At 34.8% G+C, this 22,688-nt stretch overlaps 1 protein-coding gene across 1 annotated transcript in view; it reads left to right on the forward strand.

The window, feature by feature from the left end:
* The window catches only part of LOC144981003 (uncharacterized), a 16,467-nt gene extending 7,168 nt beyond the window's left edge, over positions 1 to 9,299 (forward strand). The window contains exons 3-6 of the mRNA XM_078929050.1: positions 1,489 to 1,578; positions 2,513 to 2,741; positions 6,455 to 6,563; positions 7,911 to 9,299. Coding sequence (XP_078785176.1) covers positions 1,489 to 1,578; positions 2,513 to 2,741; positions 6,455 to 6,563; positions 7,911 to 8,213 — 731 coding nt within the window. The 3' untranslated portion in view covers positions 8,214 to 9,299. The remainder of the gene's footprint in view (positions 1 to 1,488; positions 1,579 to 2,512; positions 2,742 to 6,454; positions 6,564 to 7,910) is intronic.
* Positions 9,300 to 22,688: the final 13,389 nt, after the last annotated feature.

The raw sequence follows: 22,688 nt of genomic DNA on the forward strand, positions 1-22,688 counted from the left end.
CTAGCACCATACTGATATTAGTAAGCCATCGACACAAAAAAAAAAAGAACACTCATTTTAAAATAAATGAATTGTGACCAATCATCTCGAAGGTTATTGTATTTTGTTGGGGTGAACATAAAATAATGTCCAAAAATATTTAGATCTAATTTAAAGTTAAAATTACAACAACAAAAAAAGGAAATCAATTTTAATATTTGTATTAAAAAGCTTTATTCATCTTCCTCGATAAATATAATAAATCTTACAAGAGTTCAGTGGCGTGGCATGCTTACAATATAAAGTGGTGCCAGAATCAGAAGAAAATGACTTAAAGCATGCTATATTTGTAAATACAAAAGAAAGAAAAATATTTAAAGAAAAGACTTACTCAAATTAGTAAGAGGCGGTATATACCATTTATCAGTTTTATTTGTTTTTAAAATGCTGTAGTCCATTTTTAAAAGTTAGAAGCGGTGCCAGGCACCAAATCAACCAATATAGCTACGCCCCTGCCAGAGTTTTATAGTTTTGATTGTGGATTCAACTTTCAGCATTTCGTTCACCCAACATAATGCTTACCCCGAGGATTCTAGCAAACTCTAGTCACCCAGCTCCAGCATGCCGTACTGCATGCAGAGCGTACTGTAGTTTGGGGTGCTAGAATTCAACGAGTACTGTGCCATTTTGAGATCATTGGTCAATATTTTACTTCCGGTTTTCCCGACAGTTTCCAACAAAGAAATCGGAAGTTTTCCAATATCGTTGGTTTCCAATATCTTTTTTGTTGCTATATTATTAATCTTATCTTCTTTTTTTTCATAATAAGAAGGGCGAAGACTTTAAATCAGTAACGAATATATAACTAGACTATGTATAGACGACGTGAAATTATTTTAATGTATGATAACTCAAAATGCTATGGGCTAATCGTTGTAATGGAAATAAACGTAATCCGGTCAACTCAAAATCTTGTGTATTACAACAGTGTCAAAACATCCCATAATTGTGTTCAGTAATCAGATCTGCAAAAGTGTGCGCCTCGTGGTAATGTGCAGCTTTTATAAAAGTTTAAAATGTCAAAATATACAAATCTATAGATATAGAAATAAAAGATTCATTCGAACAAGCCCTGGCAGTGGCTAGTAGCTTTTATGAGATGTCAATTTATTTGTAATTGACGTGGTGAAGTTCATAGTGGCATGAGGCTACCTTAACCAAGAGAGGGCAAAAGTAATAAAATGAAGAGGCTTTCACGAATCAGAAAATAAAAATGAAAAACAAAACAAATTAAAACAAAGCAAAACACGAAAATCTAGGGCAAAATTTAAAAACAAAAAAAAAGAAACAATAGGTTTTTAAATAGTTAAAGACTAAAACTGAATAAACAAAATAACAATCACGTCGTGAGTTTGTTTTCGAGCGAGTGAAAATCTTTATGTTGAATTGAAATTTACGATTAACCTTGTATTTTTCATTACACCCCCCCCCCCTTTCCCCCTCACCAAGGTATTGTGAATCTTCGGATTTGGGTGCCCACCAAACCAGCCATCAACAAAGATGATTGCACCTGTTCCTGTTTCGATACTATATTCAAAGGTTTGTTTGTTTGTTTGTTTTAATTGGATCGGTTTGATAATATTTTAAACTTCTCAGTCACATTCTTCATAATCCGTTGGTATCACTATAACTTAATAGATCATCTACAACTGTAACATTTAATTTTCTTCAAATTGTAACATGTAATATTCTAACATTCTTAGGCCAACAATGTCTTGTAAAGCGCCATTGTACATGTTAGATGGAGACTGGCTTATATTCTTTCAATTTGAGTGCTTCTGTATGATAAACCATCTCAACAGTAATACTTATGTTGGGTTAGATAGAAATTGGATTGCAAGCTGAGCGAGTTTCACAAGATAAAATCTTTACTGAATATAATATATAGTTCTGTTTCTTAATCCTTCAAATAAACAAAAAACAACAACAAACAAATAAATAAACAAAAACAAATAAACAAAAAACAAACATCCTACAAGGGTATCTTTCAGAGCTTGATGTTAGGTCCTCTTTGGGTATATGATATCTTGTTTTGCTTGCTTTTTTGTTTTGGTTTGTTTGATTTAGTTAGTTTTCAAAAAAAAAATTTAGTTTGTTTTCTTTGGTTTTGATGGATTCTTGGAAATGCTCTTGATAGCTCTGTTGGTAGAGCGCTCGCTTAACACACTGAAGGGACTGAGATTGATTCCGGGTGAGTGATATTTTTTTGGACCCCTCTGTCTACCCAGCAGTCATTGGGTAGCTGGGTCGGTTAGATCTGGCGGAAAGTCCTTTCCAAAGAATGGCAAGCAATTGCTATTGTCCGTTTCACGCAGTTGGAAAGCGGGATAAACTCCGGCTCTATGAGCCTAATGGCTCCAAATGACTACTTATCTATCTTGGAAATGCTCAATAAATAAAATAAAATAAAAATAACCCAGAATTTACCGCAATTTCTTAATAATTCACACAAGTGCCCTTTCATTTTCTCCAGGTTCATATGAAAATCCAGGAAATAATGTGGGATACAAACACATCTACTTCAATGCCACATTCAACACATTCAAAATATGGGGGATGACCGTGGTTTTCATTGTGCTTTTCTATGAAAGTGTGAAATACCTGATAAACGTTTACAGTACGTCAAAGATGAGTCTTCATTGGCTGGCTCTTTACCTCGTCAACGTTTATCCTCATTACTATTCATGGTGGAGTTTCTTTAGGTGAGAAATATACATTGTCTTATTTTGTATCCTGAATACAAACTTGTTGTCCCCTCTATCTATCTATCTATCTATCTATCTATCTATCTATCTATCTATCTATCTATCTATCTATCTATCTATCTATCTATCTATCTATCTATCTATCTATCTATCTATCTACCTACCTACCTACCTACCTACCTATCTATCTATCTATCTATCTATCTATCTATCTATCTATCTATCTATCTATCTATTGAATCGTGTTGGATACAAGTATGGTACGAAAAGTGCTCGACATGTAGCAATGGATGCGAATTATTATTTTAATATTTACCACAATGTTTGAGGCCCAATTAGCCATCGTCAGGACTGTGTGTTACATGAGTTGACTGTTGTTGTTTGTTGAAGTGGTTCCGGTTCCGGATTAACAAGAACTTCCGGCGATGTGGACCCGTATTGTACATCTCATTTTTCGTGTTGAGTGTGGCTTCATGAGGGTGTTTGATTATAGTATATTTCTCTTCCAGGCATAAGCTACATTGTTTTGATGTTGGTGTGTATCCTGTTGCTTTAGATAAAATTTTCCATGAAATGTTGTGGTCTAGTTTGTTGTCTTTTAATTTCCAAATATGTTCGCTGAGTTTTGTGGATGTTTTTTTTTTGTTAGTGTTTCTAAATGTTGAGGTGTGGAGGTTGTATCTTATTTTGAAATTATTTTCCGTTAGTCCTACTTATTTTTCTTGCTTGTTTGTTTTAATTTCGGTGACTGTGGCTTGGTAAATTAAACTTGATTATAAACATTGTTTGTTTAGCGGGCAATGTTCCTTATTTCTGCAGTTGCATTTTCTGGTGGGTGGGTTTTGCTCATGTCGGTGGTTTATAAATATTTTTGTTGTTGTGGCTTGAAATTATTTGTTCTATGTTGCGCATACACGAGTAGCTTATTTTTATGGTATTCCTTTTGATAATTTTGTGTAGCTTGTGGTTTTTTGGAAAGTGTGTATCAATTAACTTCAGGAACTGCTGTCAAATGTTTGTGCTGACGTTTTTGTCGAAAGGTGGGTTGAACCAAATAATATGTCGTTTTCTTGTTTTGCGTTCTTCACTTGTGTGTTGGGGTTTACATGAGAGGGGGGCGTCTGTGTATTCAAATGGTGTGTTGTATCCGCTTTTTGTGAGTGCTTCTTTGTAGGGGGTGGCTGCGACGTTGAATATCTCTCTGTTTTCCGAAAGTTTGCTCACCCTCAGTGCTATGCTCTTTAGTATGTTTTCAATGACGTAACGGGGGTGGTTGCTGTTATTATTAATGTAGCTAATGGTGTTGTTTGGTTCTCTGAACGGTTGGAATGAATTTGATTTTATGTCGAATGTGATGTCGAGGAAGTCAACTGTTTGTTTTGTTTGCTTCTATCGTGATTTTCAAATTGTTGTTTTGGAATATTTTACAGATTTGTTTTTTGATGTTTTCGTTCGCTCTTGGTCGTTTGTTGGTTATAGCGAGTCCGTCATCTCTATAGAGGCCGATGTATGTGTGTGTATGTTGCAGTATTTTTGACCTTGCAATGCTCCGATGCTCTCGATGAATTTTAAGAGCTTAATGGTTAGGTATGTCAATAGATCGACTCCAGCCTCTACTCTTTTTCCCATCACTATAATAAAAAATGTATCAACTATTTTGTTCTCACCAGGAGACAACAACCCGAACGCTACTGTGTAAACTATTGTTTTCACAAACAATAGTCATCGATTAAAACTATGTTTAATTTGTCATTCACTGACAAAACACCTTTATTTCATTTTGGCCAGAATTTTTTATACTTCACATATTTTTGACGAATTAAAATGAGCCTTTTCTTACTGAAAATTCTTCTTTGAATTCTGTGGTTTTAGAAATTTCGACAAGTTGGAGATGTTCATTATTATTTGAAACAATATATGTTTTAAAAAGTACTGGCTGAAATGAAAAAAAAGTGTTTTAAAAAATGTTTTTAATTAGTATTATTAATCGTTTTCAGTGTATGGAGGACGATATCATTATGTATTTTTTTCTTCTTTGGATCAATAATGTCTTAATGTATTTAGATGACAACAAATTGCAGTTTTTCATAGCTATAAGGAAAGGTTATCGTAGCATTTCCAAACATGCTTGCCAACCCTCCAGCTTCTGATTAATGTGAGGGATTTATTGATTAAGTACAATTCATGAATGCATGTTGTTGTACAATAATTCTAGACATTGTGTCGAAATAGAATGATAAAATGCAATCCGGTAGACCAACAATTCGGCTTGAAGTAAGGCCCATTCGGTCGGTGTGTTTGTTTGTTTGTTGTTTCTTTTTTTTGTTTGTTTGGTTTTTTTTTACATATTTTTTTGTCTTGTATTTTCCATAGGTAAAAAAAAATTATTGTTTTTTGTTGTTGTTGTTTTTGAGTGTGCTTGTTTCATTTATTGTTTTTCTTTTTTATTTTGTGTTTGTGTTTTTGTGTGTGTGTATGTGTGTGTGTGTGAGTGTGTGTGTGTGTGTGTGTGTGTGATGTCAACAAACAGTAACTTGCTTACAACAATTGGGTAGGATGTCATTCCTCTACAAGAACTCCACACTTTTTTAATATTTTGACTTAAAAGGGCTTTGGCTTTAAAAAAAAAAAAAAAAAAAAAAAAAGAAGGAAAGAAAGAAAGAAAAAAAAACAAAAGGCAAAACAAACTGCACCGTATTTGAAATTGGGTCAATTTCATGCGTGACTGAGTGCTATATCTTTGTTTTGTTTGTTTTTAAGGGTTTTACGGTGCTTGCAACACATTTAGGTTATATCAGCGCCAGTAAAAAGGAAGAACCTATCTAATCGTGTTGGCAAACATTAACACATGATTATATATATATATATATATATATATATATATATATATATATATATATATAGAGAGAGAGAGAGAGAGAGAGAGAGAGAGAGAGAGAGAGAGAGAGAGAAAGAGAGAGAGGGATGGGTACAATAACGATTCAAACTTTCTTTTAAAGAAAAGAAAATTAGATACCATAATCAGGCAATGTCCAATAACTGATAAGATATATATAGATTACTTCTTTTGATTTAGTAGTCTTAATATATTGAGGTTTTAAGACTCACAACAGATGAGAGTCATCAAATCAATTTATTTTGCGCAAAAGTGTCAAATGAGATAACCTCTTTTTAATAAACGCTAGCTTTGTTCAAATGTATATATATATATATAATATATATATATATATATATATATATATATATATATATATATATATTATATATATATATAGTGCCATGACCATTAATGCGCTCAAAGATCGAAGATAAATATCAGGTACGCCCTTTTTCTACAGAGAGGGCGTACCGAATATTTCACTGTTGTCAATCTGGTTTTATGTTAATGCATTTATGCTTTTATTGTTTTGTTGTTTTTGTTTTGTTTTGTTTTGTTTTGTTTTTTTGTTTTTTTTGTTTCTTTTTTTTGTTGTTTTTTTTTTGTTTTGTTTTGTTTTGTTTTTTTTTTTTTTTTTTTTTTTTTGTTTTGGGGGGGGGGGGGAAACGTTCCATGTTTGGTATTTTGTTCTTTTTTGAATACATTTTTCTTTATTATTTTTGACAATCCACAGCTTCTAGCAGCTTAGTATCACTTTGTAATTCAATGTGCTCAGCTGTCTCTCTCTCTCTCTCTCTCTTTTTAAAAAAAATATATTCTTCTCGCTGATCAGCTACTGGAATGATGAATATTACGGGATTTTCTACCACCATATGTTTTTCGCTGCCACAGAAATTGTGTCCACTGCTTTAGTTGTCAGTATGTGTGACACAGCCAAAGAGGTATACACGTATTCTTCTTCTCATTATTATGTATTATTATTATTATTATCATCATCATCATCATCCTTCTTCTTCTTGTCCTCCTCCTCCTCATCCTCCTCATTCTTCTTCTTGTCCTCCTCCCCCTTGTTCTCCTCCTCCTCCTCCTCCTCCTCCTCCTCCTCCTTCTTCTTCTTCTTCTTCTTCTTCTTCTTCTTCTTCTTCTTCTTCTTCTTCTTCTTCTTCTTTTTTTCTTCTTCTTCTTCTTCTTCTTCTTCTTCTTCTTCTTCTTCTTCTTCTTCTTCTCTTCTTCTTCTTCTTCTTCTTCTTCTTCCTCTCTTCTTCTTCTTCTTCTCCTCCTTCTTCTTCACCACCACCACCACCATAAACGTTCTGGGGACTTGCCACTACGGTCTCCAGATAACGATTCGAACATACGGACAGAATCGTTATTGTTAAACCGAAAACACCACACAAAATAAAATTCATTATTTCACTGAAGACAATTTTTATCACCCACCACACTGATATAGCAATGTCACCGTTATGAAATTTGTTAATGTCTGTTTTAAGTGGTGGCGGCTCGAATCAGTATAGGATTTAACGGTGCTCGAATCGCGTTTTGCTGCTCTCATTGAGCTTCACTGTATTCTCCTAGATGCAATCCTTTGGTGATGGATTTTATTAAATGAACTGCGGTGTCTTAATATGATATTAAAATTCAAGGACGGCTTTTGGTTTAAACGTTAAAGAATCTATTTTAAAATGTAAAGGCTGACAAATGTTGTAGGTCAGTCTGTTTGATGTTTTAAGACTTTAAATTGATGAACGATCATTTATGTACAATGTCATTCTAACCAAACGATTTTTAATATAGACATTTCAAAACCTGACCTTACGTTAAATATTGAACTCAAATCTATTTTTTTCCTGCGATTGATAACGGAAGGAGAAGCTATTGACATCTTTTTTAAATTGTAATTTTGCTTACATGACAGTTGCATTTGGTTCATTGTTCTTTTTATATTTGTATGTTATTTTATTTTATATATTTTATTTAAATTTAATCTTTGGGGGATTTGTTTTGGGGTTGTTGTTGTTTTTTTTTTTTGTTGTTGTTAATAACCAGAAAGCTCGGGAATTATTCAAAACCAATTCAAGATTAGATATACTAAGACCATAATAATAATGAAGGCATATAAATCCATGTTCTGACTTCTGTCAGCAAAGATAACAACAAAGTATACCTTTTCATCTCGGTGATTTCAATGTTCATTTCTATAATTTTGAATTTTTGTCTTCGGATATCTCATGTGTTTATTCTTTATTTACTCCGTATTAACTTTTAGTAAATCAATATTTTGACAGATAAAACCTTGGAAACTGGTGACAATTTTGGTAATCAACGTCGTCCACATGGTGGCAGCCGGCCTCGACCAGTTCATCGCACATGTCATTCTAGGTCATGGTCAACAGTTCAAGAGGTCACGTGACGTTGGTCTTATGATACCGGATGTCTTTCATATCATAGTGGCGGGTTATGTGATGAGGAAACTAAGAGAGCAGTACAACAAAGATGGAAGAGTTCTTTTTTCCAGGAAGGATTACCATTTCTTTCTTATATTAAGCGGTGCTGGCTTACTATCCTGTTTGATATTACGGTATTATTAGGTTGGTCTTTAGCACTACGATCAGCATCTGTCTCCGGTTTGATACTTTAAGATGTTCCCTTTTACTTTTATATAAAGGAGCACATGCACTTAACGACACATTGATCGTGTTACTAACATGGTCTATGTTTTTACCGACGGTTCTCACCCATACTTTTTTCTACTGGATGCTGCAATTTTGGAGAAATAATGCATCATGTACGAAAGAACGCTGTCGTTACCTTTATGAAACAAGTTACAATCTGCTCCATCGCCAAATGTGTATGATTATATTATCTTCTTCTCTTCTTCACGTACCAAGTCTGTGCCAGACATCGGTGATCATGGTACGCCATTCATCTCTCTGATCAGATAATTTCAGAAAACTAATATTACTCTTCTCTTTCTTTGTCACCCAGCTGTTCAAAATATTCAAATATGTTTTTCTTGGTCTACATTTACTCTTTTTACCTTCTATCTTTCCTGTGAGAGCAAGATGTTCAATACATTTATGTCGATTTAGGTCCCCTAAAAATTGCATTTGTCTTTTTCTTATTGTACGAATTAATTGTTTCAGCTGGCTCTAATACTTCTTCATTAGTTTTCTTCTCTGTCCATGTGATTTTTAACATCCTTCAAAGAAACGACATTTCTGTTGCCTCCAGTTTCTTTCTAATGTCTTCTGTAATTGTCCAGCTTTCGCAGCCATATAATGATACTGACCATACATAGGCCTTCAAAACCCTATGTTTTGTTGTCATTGAGATATTGTGATTTTTAAAAATTAGACTCAATTTATTAAAACTATCTTTGGCTATTGCAATTCTTCGTTTTATTTCTGTGCTACATGTGCCATCTGAAGTTATTATGTATCCAAGATATTTAAATGTCTGAACTTGTTTTATAGTTTTTCCATTGCTTATTAAGTTGCATGCTGGATTTCTTTCTCTCCTTGATACGACCATGCATTCTGTCTTTTTTACATTATTATATTATATATGATAAATAATGATAAGTGGTATATTAACATACTTGATGTGATTTGATTTATTTGATGTTTTGTGTTTGAAATTGATCATTTTGAATGTAAATAAAACTTCCTGATTAATTATGAATTTTAAATTTAATGCAGTCGCAATCAGTATTTGTACAAAAAAAAATATTTTGTATACTGATTTCCAAGCGCCATCGTTGGAAAGCGTCACCTGGGCATTCCATGAAGGAATACGGACAATCGATCAAAGAAATGTCTGATTTCAAGAAAAATCACCCGTATTGTCGAGTTGATCAAATTGGGGTTAGTCGCATGCACAACGATTACTTTCCCCGCCTACAGCGATCGACCAACGACGTGGGGGAAAACGAAACGCTGTCATCAGACGACTCCACACAATACCAGTTCAGGTTCGCGGGCTCTCCATAATATGCAGCATCAGCACCACCAATCTTAACACTGTGCTTGAGATAGCGTGTAAATCGTATCTACCTAAAACTTTAGCTAATAAAGAATCAGGGGTTGGGGAGATGGGTAGGGCGGAGATTGCAGAGGTAGAAAAGGATGTGGGAAGGAATATTATAGATATAGACATTTTAGATAAGCCAATCGAGATGGGGGAACTACACAAAGCAATTAAGGCTCTTAAACGCGGCAAAGCTACTGGAGTGGATAATATGTTAAATGAATTTATTATTAATGCAACTTCAGAAATCAAATTACTGATTTTATCGATTTTCAATAAGATACTGGAATTGGAATATTTCCCCTTGATATGGAGTCAGGGTAGAATTGTGCCGATTTTTAAAAAGGGAGATGAAAGAGATGTGAACAATTATAGAGGGATAACAATAATGAGTTGTATAGGAAAACTGTTTACAAGAGTGATGAATGAAAGACTAAATGTATGGGTGGAGGGAGAGAATGTGTTAAACGAGGTTCAATATGGATTTAGAAAGGGAAGGAGCACAGCAGATTGCCATTTTATTCTACATGGAATTATCGAGATATTGCTATCTAAAGGGAAGAAGCTACATTGTGCGTTTATCGACTATGAAAAAGCATATGACCTTATTGACAGATCCGCATTATTTACAAAATTGATCAAATCCGGTGTGAGCTCAAAATTTGTCAAGCTATTTAGAAACATGTATTCAAAGGTTGAGCTGGCCACAGGAGGTAAAGGTCAACAACAATTTTTTAAAATCAAACAGCGGATTATTACAGGGTGAAAACACTTCGCCACTTTTGTTTTCGCTGTTTGTTAATGATCTTGAAAGTAAATTAAGTGACGATTCCATAGGATTACAAATACAAGATATTACAATTAAATTACTCATGTTTGCAGACGATATGGCAATAATCAGTGAAACAAAAGAGGGTTTGCAGAACGGTTTAGACTCTTTACAAGAATATTGCATGCAATGGGGAATAAAGGTAAATATCAGTAAAACAAAAATCGTAGTATTTAAAAAGGGAGGGAAAACGGGGCAACAAGACAAATGGTCATATCAGGGTAAAAGTATTGAAGTAATCTCGTCATTCAAGTATCTAGGCTGTCATTTTAGCGCATCGGGATCTCTTACAAAATGTACACAAGAAGTAACAAACTCAGCCAGAAGAGCACTATTTTCACTTAGAAAGTATTTTAACACTAACACAGAAATTTTACCACAGATGCAAATGAAACTGTTCAATAGTACTATCTTACCAATACTGAATTATGGGGCAGAAATATGGGGTTTAAGAAGAGCTGATCCAATTGAAAGATTTCACCTCGGTTTTCTTAAATCCATTCTATGTGTTAAGCACAGCACACCAAACTGTTTTGTTTATGGCGAATTGGGGGTGTATCCTTTGCATATTGAAAGAAAAATGAAAGTTATTAAGTATTGGTTGAAACTTATTCGCCCAGGAAATAATGATTGCTCATTCACTCATGCAGTATACAAAGAACTTGTGCTATTGAATATTAATGAACCAAACACAACAACTTGGGTAAGCCTGGTGAAGCAGTTGCTGGATAGGAGTGGAATGGGCCATTATTGGGTTAAACAAAATGTGAAAAATGAAAATTACTTTCTGGCGGTTTTAAAACAACGCTTGGATGACATGTTTCTACAAGAGTGGCACGCTGACATATCGATGACGACGTCTGGACGGCTGTACACATTAAAGACACCTTTGAGTTAGAACCATATATGAAACTGTGTAATAAATCTTACAGAGTTGCCATCTCAAAAATCAGATTGAGTTCTCATTTGTTTTATATAGAAAGGGGTAGATGGGGCACAAGAAAAGTAGATAGAAATGATCGTAAATGTCCTACTTGTGACGTAATAGAAGACGAATACCATTGTCTAATTGAATGTTCGAGGTATACGCATGAGAGAAGAAATTGCCTGCCGGAAAAACTGAAAAATAGACCAAGTATGTTTGAATTTATCAAATTTTTGAAATGCAGAGACAGTAGACAGCAAGGTGATTTAGGTAGACTTTGCTTTAAGGTACAGATCGAACACAAGAAATATTTACAAGTATAATTGTGGTTTCCACGGCAAGGAAAACTTATTAAAATTGATGATAGAGGGAAAAATGCGATTGTTTGTTTGTTTTCATTTGTTTTTGTCTGTTTAGTAACTGCAGTTCTGATACTAAGATGTGGTATATTATACAAAATATGACATGTTTATATATATATATATATATATATATATATATATATATATATATATATATATATATATATATATATAAGTATGTGTGTGTGCGTGTGTGAGTGTGTATTTGTGTGAGAAAGTGGGGTGGGAAGGGGGGGGGGGGGGGGAATTGGGCATTGATATTAAAATATTGTATTATAGTTTACCATGATAAAGATTAGTTGCGATTGCACAATTGGCTTATTATTATTATTATTATTATTATTATTATTATTATTATTATTATTATTATTATTATTATTATTATTAATATTATTATTATTATTATTATTGTTGCTGTTGTTGTTGTTATTACCAGCAATGATATCATAACCAGTGTATATAACCATATAAATATATATACATTTTTTTTTCCCTTTCTTGGTTCTTCTGTTTTGATGTGATTTGTAAAAGAAGTGTTGTATTTCACTTGTTAGGACCCTTTGCTTGTATCTTTGACTTCTAAGCGATTTCAATCTAAGTACACCGAGGGGTGCTCTTGGTGCCCTATCCGCACCATTTACCTTTGCCTTATTTATCCTCAGGTGCCTTTGAGAAAAGTATACTTTTAGACTACCCTATACATTTTCTGTTCTTTCAATGCGTCACAAACGCCGTAAAATTCTTAAAAACACAGAAACCAACCCTTGACATGGAATAATTGAAGTACGCAAGCTTGTTTCGCTCTAGACTATATCAGTACGGAAAATTACTTAAATGTTTGTGATATTCTAAAAGAGTCAATTATTTATCTTTGGGAATTAATTCTGTAATTCTACCAAACAATACGTTAAACTAATATGTCTGTAACTTCTAGGCAATGTTCGCAAAATCCCATTCTTCTAGAACTTTAATCAACGATAGAAATGTGTTAAATAAGTGGTGGGCTATTTATTATGTTGGAATTTCCCCGAAGATAAAGATCACCCAGACCAAAGCATTTTGGAGCACCTAGTATTACTAAAAGTCAATAACTTTATTATCCAAAACAGAATTACCATGATATAATCCCTATCTTCTTAATTGTCAACGAATGGGATATAAGCGTGGTCCCCATTTACAAATACAATACTAGATATTATTGCTGCGGCGCTTCTGTTATTATTATTATTATTATTATTATTATTATTATTATTATTATTATTATTATATTATATTATTATTATTATTATTATTATTATTATTATTATTATTATTATTATTATTATTATTATATTATTATTATTATTATTATTATACTATTATTGTAAGTATTGGTGGTATTACAATGTTGTATTTTTATGGTTATTTATGGTATCATTTTATGCTTTGGTTTCATGTACCCTTTTTTCTCACTTTCATGCCTGTTGTCATCAAATTGTATGGATTATTTATTAAAATAAAAGTTATTTTTGTTTGTCTTATTTTGACTATGGAACTGATACTTATCATAGCAGACCTGCCTACTTGAAATAGGAAAATGTAATAAGTAGTTTTCAGGGTAAATAACATCGTAGACATTTTAACTACCCTTAAAAACCACCAGTTTGTCCTTATAATGCGTGGGGAAAAATATTAACTCTATGTGATAGCTCTGGCACCAGAACTTCGTTTTCAAGAAATGACATATAATTAAAAACCTTTATTATATCCAGCCCGGGATTTAGCCGTAGTACTACGGGAATTTTCGTGGTAGTGAGGAGGTCTGTTGTGATGGGTATCAATTTTTTTTATTTTTTTTTTAAATGAGAAAAACTGATTGGAAATGTAAAAGTGATGGTGATAGTGGTAGTGATAATGGTAATGGTGGTGGTGGTGGTAACGGTGATGATTGGGGTGTAGGGATGATGGTAATATTATTATTGTTATTATTATTGATATTCTTGTTGTTGTTGTTGTTGTTGTTGTTGTTCTTCTTCTTCTTCTTCTTCTTCTTCTTCTTCTTCTTCTTCTTATTATTATTATTATTATTATTATTATTATTATTATTATTATTATTATTATTATTATTATTATCATTATTATTATTATTATCATTACTATTATTATTATTATTATTATTATTATTATTATTATCATTATTATTATTATTATTATTATTTATTATTATTATTATTATCATTATTATTATTATTATTATTATTATTATTATTATTATCATTATTATTATTATTATTATTATTATTATTATTATTATTATTATTATTATTATTATTATTGAACGTATTGATGTTATTACGATTGTTGTATTTTTGTGTGGTGTATCAGTTTATTTTTTTGGTTCCATTTACCTTTTTTTTTTTCTTTTTTTCCACTTTCATGTATGTTGGCATCAAATTGTTGATTTATTGGCGAAAGCCTAAGATTGAATAAACTTTGAAACTTTGAAACTTTGAAAACCTAATATACACGCATTCACTTTTCGTGCGAGCTCAAATAAATATAAAATTTATCATATTCATTCACTCACTCACTCACTCAATCCTCTCCGGGCCTGCTGGCACTTGAGGCGATGCAAGGGATCTCCACCTGGTTCTGTCAGTAGCTATTGTTGGGGCCATCTCGAGGGACAGACCTCTCTGCTTTAGGTCACTCTCTACGGTACGTCTCCAAGTCACCTTGGGCCGCCTCGCTTCCTCTTTCCTAGTGGTGTCCATCGCAAAGCCTTCCTTATCAGTGTTTAATCAGGTCTGCGACAGATATGCCCCAAACATTTCCTTCTCCTTTTAATGAGATTCTCTAGAGACTCCACTTCAGCTCTCGCTCTCATGTCCTCATTTTAGATTGTGTTTGGCCAAAATATCTTGAAGATTCGTCGCAAACATTTGTTTTGGAATACTTCAAGTTTATGGATGATACTCTCTGTGATCTTCCAACATTCTGATCCATATAGCAAAACACATTTAAAATCTTTAGTTTAGTGCTGGAATATAATCCCGTTACTCTCCAATCCTGCTTCTCTCACCGATCTTCTGTGCTTATTTTGGTTTTTCAACCTTTCATCCTTTAGAAACCTTCTGATTGCAGTGATGGCTCCTTTTTGTAGATGTGTCCAATCTAACGCCGTTGTCTCTTGGACACATCTTTTCTCTAAATGAATTTCTTTAAACTTTAATTGTCTGACTCTGGAAAAACATTTAGATCTACAGTATTTTAACATTTGGGTCATTTAAATTGATCGATATTTGAAGAACGAGTTTTCTGGTCTATTTTGAAATACTCGTACATGTTTTTGTTGGGTTTTTTTTTTCAGAGTACAGCAGTTAACTGATTAAAGACATCAGAACCACGGAACTAACTGGGATTAATATTGGTTTCGATAATTTGGAATAGCGAAGTACTTTTTGTGTGATCTAACTTAGACCCAAACACCAAATTGAAGGGGGGGGGGAGGAATAACAAAAAACAATTGCGGATTTGAAACTGTCCCAATTGTATGCGGGTTGTGAGCTCAATCGACTATGTTGCTAAATCCCCTGACAATGGAGTTCGGATTTTATAATAACATACAACTTATTTGCCAACTTCACCTTCATAAAACATACCCCAACAGACGTAACTTTAAATTGTGCTTATCTACGGTAAAAACCGATTGTGTCGATTATTTTGTTTTAAAAAGAAGTTTGCCATCTTTTTTAACATAATCTAGTGTGGCGCCCGGGATGGTGGCGGCCATTCGGGCACCGGGTAGGATCTTCATTAGTCACACACCGGGACGAGCAGCTCATGTGGCTCGTTGACTTGATACCCGGGGTGGTCTCGTGACGGTCAACCGGGATTTACACCTTTGCCCTCCGTGTGCCTCAAGCACCCTCACCAGCGACAAGGTAGAAGTAGAAGATCCACGACATGTACCCGATGTGGGCAAGAACCCGAAACGGCAGAGCATCTAGTTGAACGGTGTGTTGTGACGATGCAACCGAGCGGGTTCGCGACGGTGCACGAGTGCGGACCGGACTTTGCTGATTGGGTCGATCGTCATAACATAGTAGTGTGAGAACCATAAGAGGCTGCTGCCATCTTCTAAAAGGCTCTTCACAGTCTGAAAATATTGTTTTGTTCGCTGAAGATTCAGAATCTCATTAGATATCTTGTGTTGACTACTGGCTACTCTCTTCAAACTTTTATAATGAATGTGTCAAGTCTATCTTCTCCCATGGTTTTGCTCAAGAACAATTAATACAAATTATGAGGAAAAGAAAATCAAGATTGTATGCTTCTTATTAAACATCAAAACTAAATGTATACATGCCAAAATTAATAGAATTAGTCAAAAGTGACATAATAGCCTCACACACACACACACACACACACACATCTGAGAGAAAGAAACAAAGAGAGAGAGAGAGAGAGAGTATGTGTGTACGTGTGTGTGTGTGTGTGTGTGTGTGTGTGTCTATGAATTTATAAATAGGATATACTTAAAACAAAGGGAGCCCCGATAGCTGAATTGGATGGAAATCGATCTCGGGTGAAGTCGAAGTTTTTTGTTCTGAACCCCCCCCCCCCCCCCCCCCCACCCCACCCCCCCTGTCCACCCAGTAGTGACTGGGTAGCTGGATCTGTTTGTTTGTCGGAAAGTACATTTCGATAAACTAGCGTCGTTATCAAAGTGTAGCAAGCCATTGTTATTATCCATTTAACGCTACATAATAAAACAGTATAAACTCTGGCTCAATGCGCCTAATGGCTCTAAAGGACTGCTTAAAACACGCTATACGTTTAAGAAAAATAGATTTCCATGACACAGATAAATAGGTATCAGAGAAATAATGCGCCAAACACGTTGGCTGTAAAGGATTTTGACAAAGCACAAGAAAGACTGTACAACAAACAGGGAGTATCTACTTATTTTAAAACATAAAAACTTAAATAAATATGGGGGAAAATAGAAATATCGCTAGCTGGGTGGGGTTCCTGACCTCCCATAGTGGGCAGCGAGGTACCTGCTGTGTCTTCTATCCCTTTATATCTGTTTTCCAACATGCTTTCTGTCTTTGTCTTGGAATGAGCTTACTTGGTTTTGTTCTGGCCCTGGCCGGAGTCCTGGCTGGGAGGGAAACAGTCAAATGCATAGTTATTGTTTTGGGAGATGATAGTTCCCCATTGTCTTACTTTCTCTTGGGTGCTTTAATTGTAATTCTATAAATTTTTACTATCCTATTTTCTTCCTTTTTACTAGCGCGGATATGACCTAAATGTGTTGCAAGCGCCGTAAAACCCTTAAAAATAAAAACAAAACGAAATATCGCTAGAACAAGAAGGATCACTTATGGAGACAAAGAGGATAACCGAAAAAAAAAAATCTAATATTCAACTTTAAGTTAATCGCTTTTTTTAAAATATGAGAATGTGCGGCTATGTGGTCTTGTGCTATAACACTCGCTTTCGGATCGGAAGGTCCTGGGTTAGAACCTCACTCGGCGCATAGTTGAGACCTTGGAAAAGGCTCTTTACTCACATTCTTTCACCGTACTTAGGTGTAAAATGAGTACATTGCCGTGAACAGCATTGCCTTTGTGGGGGAAGAAAATGTAATTTCGCCTAATAATAGGCATCATGTCTCGTTCTACAAGTCACTTTTTGTTGTTGGCCAGGGACCCTTTGGAAAGCGCTTTGGGCACGTTTAGTGTATATTGCGCTATATAAAAGCTCAAGTTGTTTTTGTTTTGTCGTTGTTGTTTTCCTTTTTGTGTGTGATCTTGCGGTATGACGCTCGCCTTCGTACATGTGGATCCCTTGTTTGAATCCCGCTCTAGGCGACAAAAAAATTGAGTCCCTTGGAAATGCTCTTATCTTGCATTATCTAACCTTACCCAAGTTAAAACATGGCTGGTAGCAGCTTTGTCTATGTTGGGTGGAAAATGTAATAGTATAGTGCCTTACAGACGCGATGTCGATGTGCATGTTAGTGTTGTTTGTTTGGGACCCTCGGTGAATCATTGAAGCACATTTTGTGGGCATTGTACTTTTAAAAGATCAAGCTCAAGTTAAATCAAGATAAATACATGCAAATTTTATTGAGTATCAGGTAATCAATCTATTTATGTAAGTCACCTGGGACACCTGCGCCTCTTTTACCATAACATTTCTATAGCATACACAAACATACTATCTGTAGAGCTTTCGATTTGTTTCCAACCATCTCTAAAATATCTTTTAGTGGTACTTACCTACTTACTTACTTATTCCCATAAGGCGCCAACAAAGTTCCCACAGACATCTCTGTCCTGGGCCAGCCAGCTCAGCTCATTCCAGCTTCTCTCATCTCCTCTTCGACTGTCCTCCTCCAGGTGCCCACCTCCTTCAACTTCGAGGTGTCTGCCTTTCTTTCTCTTTCCCGGTGGGGACCATCTTAGTGCTATGTAAAGCAGTCTGGACTTGTATCTTTGCGATCATTATTTGTAACTTCCTTGTTTTTGTCTCTTGTACCTATCCGGGGCTGCAATTTTATCATTTATTTCATTCCCTCTCAGCATACCAAGTTCTGCCATCTTTCTTCAATGAGTTACCATGTGTTGACAGAAACCAATTCTTTCGTTTCTTTTCTTTTGTATCCTAAAACTGATTTGCTGGTGTCCAATATCATCTTTACATTGCAGCAAAGGACATTGATATATATATATATATATATATATATATATATATATATATATATATATATATATATATATATATATATATAATATATATATATATATATATAATCTTTATTGTCCAAAAAAAAATAAATTAAATTGCAAATTGTCATTTTGTTTACAATGCTTAAATTTTAAAATACAATACATAGATAGATAAACAAAAATACATTAATAAAATAATAATATATAAACACCAAAATGATAAATGATATAAATATCTAAATGAAGATGACGTTTCATAACATTTTCAAAAACCCAAACATACTCTCTCTTACTCACACCCCTAAACACACACACACACACAGACACACGCAGAGAGACACACAGACAGAGAGAGAGAGAGAGAGAGAGAGAGAGAGAGAGATAGATAGAGAGAGAGAGAGAGAGAGAGAGAGAGAGAGAGAGAGAGAGGCATAAACGCTTGTAAAGTTGTAGAAGTATACCATTGATAGTCATGTATACCATTGATAGTAATGGTCTTCTGTACTGTGTTCTAAAAGTTGAGTCCAATATTGATGTATTTTAATTTTTTAATAACTGCAGATCTGCATGCAGATATACTGTTCAGGATTTGGTATTTGTTGTATAGAACGATGTTGTATTTGCTCCTCACACTAGCGTCTCTCAGTTTCCCTGTGTCAAATAATTGATCATTTGATTTTTTTCTGTTCTTTTCAGCTTCAACTGTATTCTGCAAACTAGTAGGTGATGGTCGCTGCTTGAGTCTGCCCCTCGAATAGCTTTGACATCTTTCATGGAACTTTTGATGGCAATGTGGTTGATCTGATTTCTGGTTTTTCCATCGAATGAGACCCGGGTCAGCTTGGGTATATTCTTGTGCTGAAAGACAGTTCCGCCTATAAAAAGATCATTTCCAAGGCACCTGTATAAGAACTGCTGTCCATTTTCGTTTCTTTCTCCGACTCCCTCCTTTCCTATGCATCTCTCATTACCTTTGTTGTCAGTCCCAATTGGATTCAATAGTCTGATGTCACACCGCCCGGCAACGGCGGCCATCTTGGTTCTAAACAAAGAAAATCATTACTTTTTATTCTTCATGCTGGCTACAACTTTTCATGTGCCTTGTGATCAGTACGTGTAAAAGTCAAAACATGATCAAATTTATGGGGGTTTTTTTCCTCTGGAAACGCTTTTATGCTCGCTGGAGAAATATTTCATACGGGCGTCCGCCATTGTTCCGATAGTTTAGAGCCAGTGTTACTAAGTTACCATGCGTCTTAGGAAAGAAGTGACGTTACGACTGTTGAAGAGTATTTTAGCATTCAAGTTTCCTATGAGGATCAACGTGACATGGCCTGGAGTATTGTCTATTTGTGTTTGTAAAATATTGTAGATTCCGTCTTTCTCTTTATCTGTTGCCTGATCTGTTGGGGCATATCACTGAATGACGATAGTTTTGGAATATTTGTAGAAAAATCTTGCTTTAATAATTTGTGAGTTGACTGGCTCCCATCCCGTTAAGCTTCGTCTGGCTTCCTTATCTATAAAAATACCAACCCCATATGTGCGTCCTAAGTAACACACTGTTTCTCCAGAGCCTAGAGTCATGATGCCTGAATCCGTCTCACTTATTCCAAGGAATCAAATTTATCTTTCTCTTGGGTTATCTTTTATTGGTACAAAGATTCTATTTGCTTCTTTTCTTTCATTAACCCCTCAATTTGATTGCTCATTCTCCTTTTATAACTCGACTGTGCATCGCCTTATTCTCCCCACCCCCATCCCATCCCTTTGTTAGTCATTAATCAATTTTGAATTCTGTTTATTGATTTTTTTACATTTTCCCGATAGTCTCATCGATTGACATTGCATTCGAAAAGGTGCTCTTACTAATAATGATGGTAACCTATCAATTTGAAATTCCGGGTAGCTGAGTTGGTAAAAAAGCACTCGCTTCACACTTGACCGGGATCAATTCAGGGTTCAGTCGATATTTTTTTCTTCTGGCCGTCTCCTCTGTTCATCCGGCAGTGGTTGGGTAGCTGTTAGATCTGGCAGAACGTACTTTGCAATAGTCTAGCGTCCCATCCAAGGGTAGCAAACCATTGCTATTGTTCATTTATTACTATAGACACCAGGATTAACTCTAACTCAATGGGGCCATAGCTCCGAAGGACTAATATAAAATTATTTTTTTTATTGAGCTTTATATAGCGCAATATCCACTAAATGTGCTCAAAGCGCTTTACAAGGGTTCCCTGGTCAACAGCAACATTTAACTTGTAGCACGGAACATAACGCCTGTCAGGCAATATTACAATTTTTTGGACAAAAACAACGCTGTTAACGGCCAGGTACTCATTTTACACCTGAGTACGGTGAGAGAAAGTGAGTAAAGAGCCTTTTCCAAGGACACAACTATGCGCCGAGCGCGAGGCTCGAACCCAGGACCTTCCGATCGGAAAGCGAGTGTCATACCACTAGACCACATAGCCGCACATAACCTTTTAATTAATGAAATAACAGAAAGCTGCTCACAAACATTGATCTCGAGAGTAGCTGCATTTACAAATATTTGGGTATTTTAATTGACAATAAATTGCAGTGGCATTTACAAACCGATGCTGTTATCTCTAAATTGAACAGAAGAATGTATTTTATTCGGAAATTTTCAGAATTTGACATAGACAAAACGTTATGCACCCTTTTTATTGATCCGTTTTGGAGACCGTTATTACTTTTTGTATTACAGCATGGTGTGGAAATGCCAGTATTAGCGACATTAAGAAAATTGATCGGATAATTGATAAAGCCAGGCGTTATACTCACCCAATTTCCAATGTGGAAGAACTGTTCAAGAGATTTTGTCTAAGTAAAATGGAGAAAGTTATAAAGGATGGCGATCACCCCCTTCGCAAATATATTAAGTTCTCCATGAGGAGCCGTCGCCTTATATCTATAAAAACAAAGACAACACGTCACCTTAATTCATTTTTGCCACATGGTGTTCGAATTTTTAACGCACAACTGTGATTTAAATTAAATACTATCTTTCAAATACACACACACAAGATCGAACTAAAGGCCAGAGGTATGGCCTATCTCAATTTATCAAATTAATATGGGAGCGTTCACATATTACGTCATCAAAAATTTGCCCTTTTTAGCCCCCCCCCCCCCTCCCCCAAGTCATCACTTGTCATCATGACCTGACCCCCCCCCCAACAGATGATGACGTCATCTAATTTAATAAAAACTAAAAGATAACTTTAATTTCACAATATTTATTATTCATTTTTCAAACCATAAACATTGATTATCAACGTTTGATAAAACACATTCAGACATTTTATTAATTTCAGAAACTGTTGATAATTTATGTTTTACGATACAATGGGGACATAAAATTTAAATTTGCAAAGATAAAATCTAACAAACATTATTTAAATCAGGCTACTTGGTGCAGGTGCTATTAAAAAAATTTCAGAAAGTGTAATTTAAAATTCAGGAGGCAAATTATTTTATAGCATATTAGTCTTTTAGTGGAATGAATTTCTGTTTTAATTTCCAAACATAAAATTAATTGATTCAAAAAATGTTCTGCCTTGGACCTCTGGCAATGTACTATAAATAGTATCATCAATTTCATCTTCATCGTCATCACTTTCTCCCATTTGCTGTTCTTCTTGTATGCCGCATTTTCGTGAATGGTCTTTCATTGCTGTGATCGAGGAGTGATACAATGAACATTTAGGGCAGCCCACATTCCAATTTTTCTTGCAGATATGCTTGCTGCCTTTGCACGCCATAGGATGATCATGTTATCAGCTTTTTCTCTGTCCACAACTTTATTGGCCTTAAGCCCATTAATGCTTGGGCCTTTGCCAATGCAAGTTGGCGCTTGTCATCAGGATGTGCCTTTAAATAGGCATCAACAAACTTTTCATAGAGATGTGTATTACTAATACTATTACTCATTCTTCAGATGAAAACTCCAAAATATATTTAATAAACTAGACACAACCAAATCAAATGATTGATGAAGAAAACTTTTCAGAATCAAAACTGAATGGTAGCAAGCAGTTTGAGCAGTTCAATCGGTTTTGATGATTCCATCATTTAATTAATTTTTCACCTTTTTGCTAATTTATTTGGAATGCCATTTTTGAAGCTCTTGCATTTAATAAAATAGGCCTAATTTGCCTATGTTTTGATGACATCAT

This window comes from Berghia stephanieae, chromosome 10 (genome assembly GCF_034508935.2).
Source record: "Berghia stephanieae isolate SIO BIC M18660-M18661 chromosome 10, UCSD_Bste_1.3, whole genome shotgun sequence".
Lineage (NCBI taxonomy): Eukaryota > Metazoa > Mollusca > Gastropoda > Nudibranchia > Aeolidiidae > Berghia > Berghia stephanieae.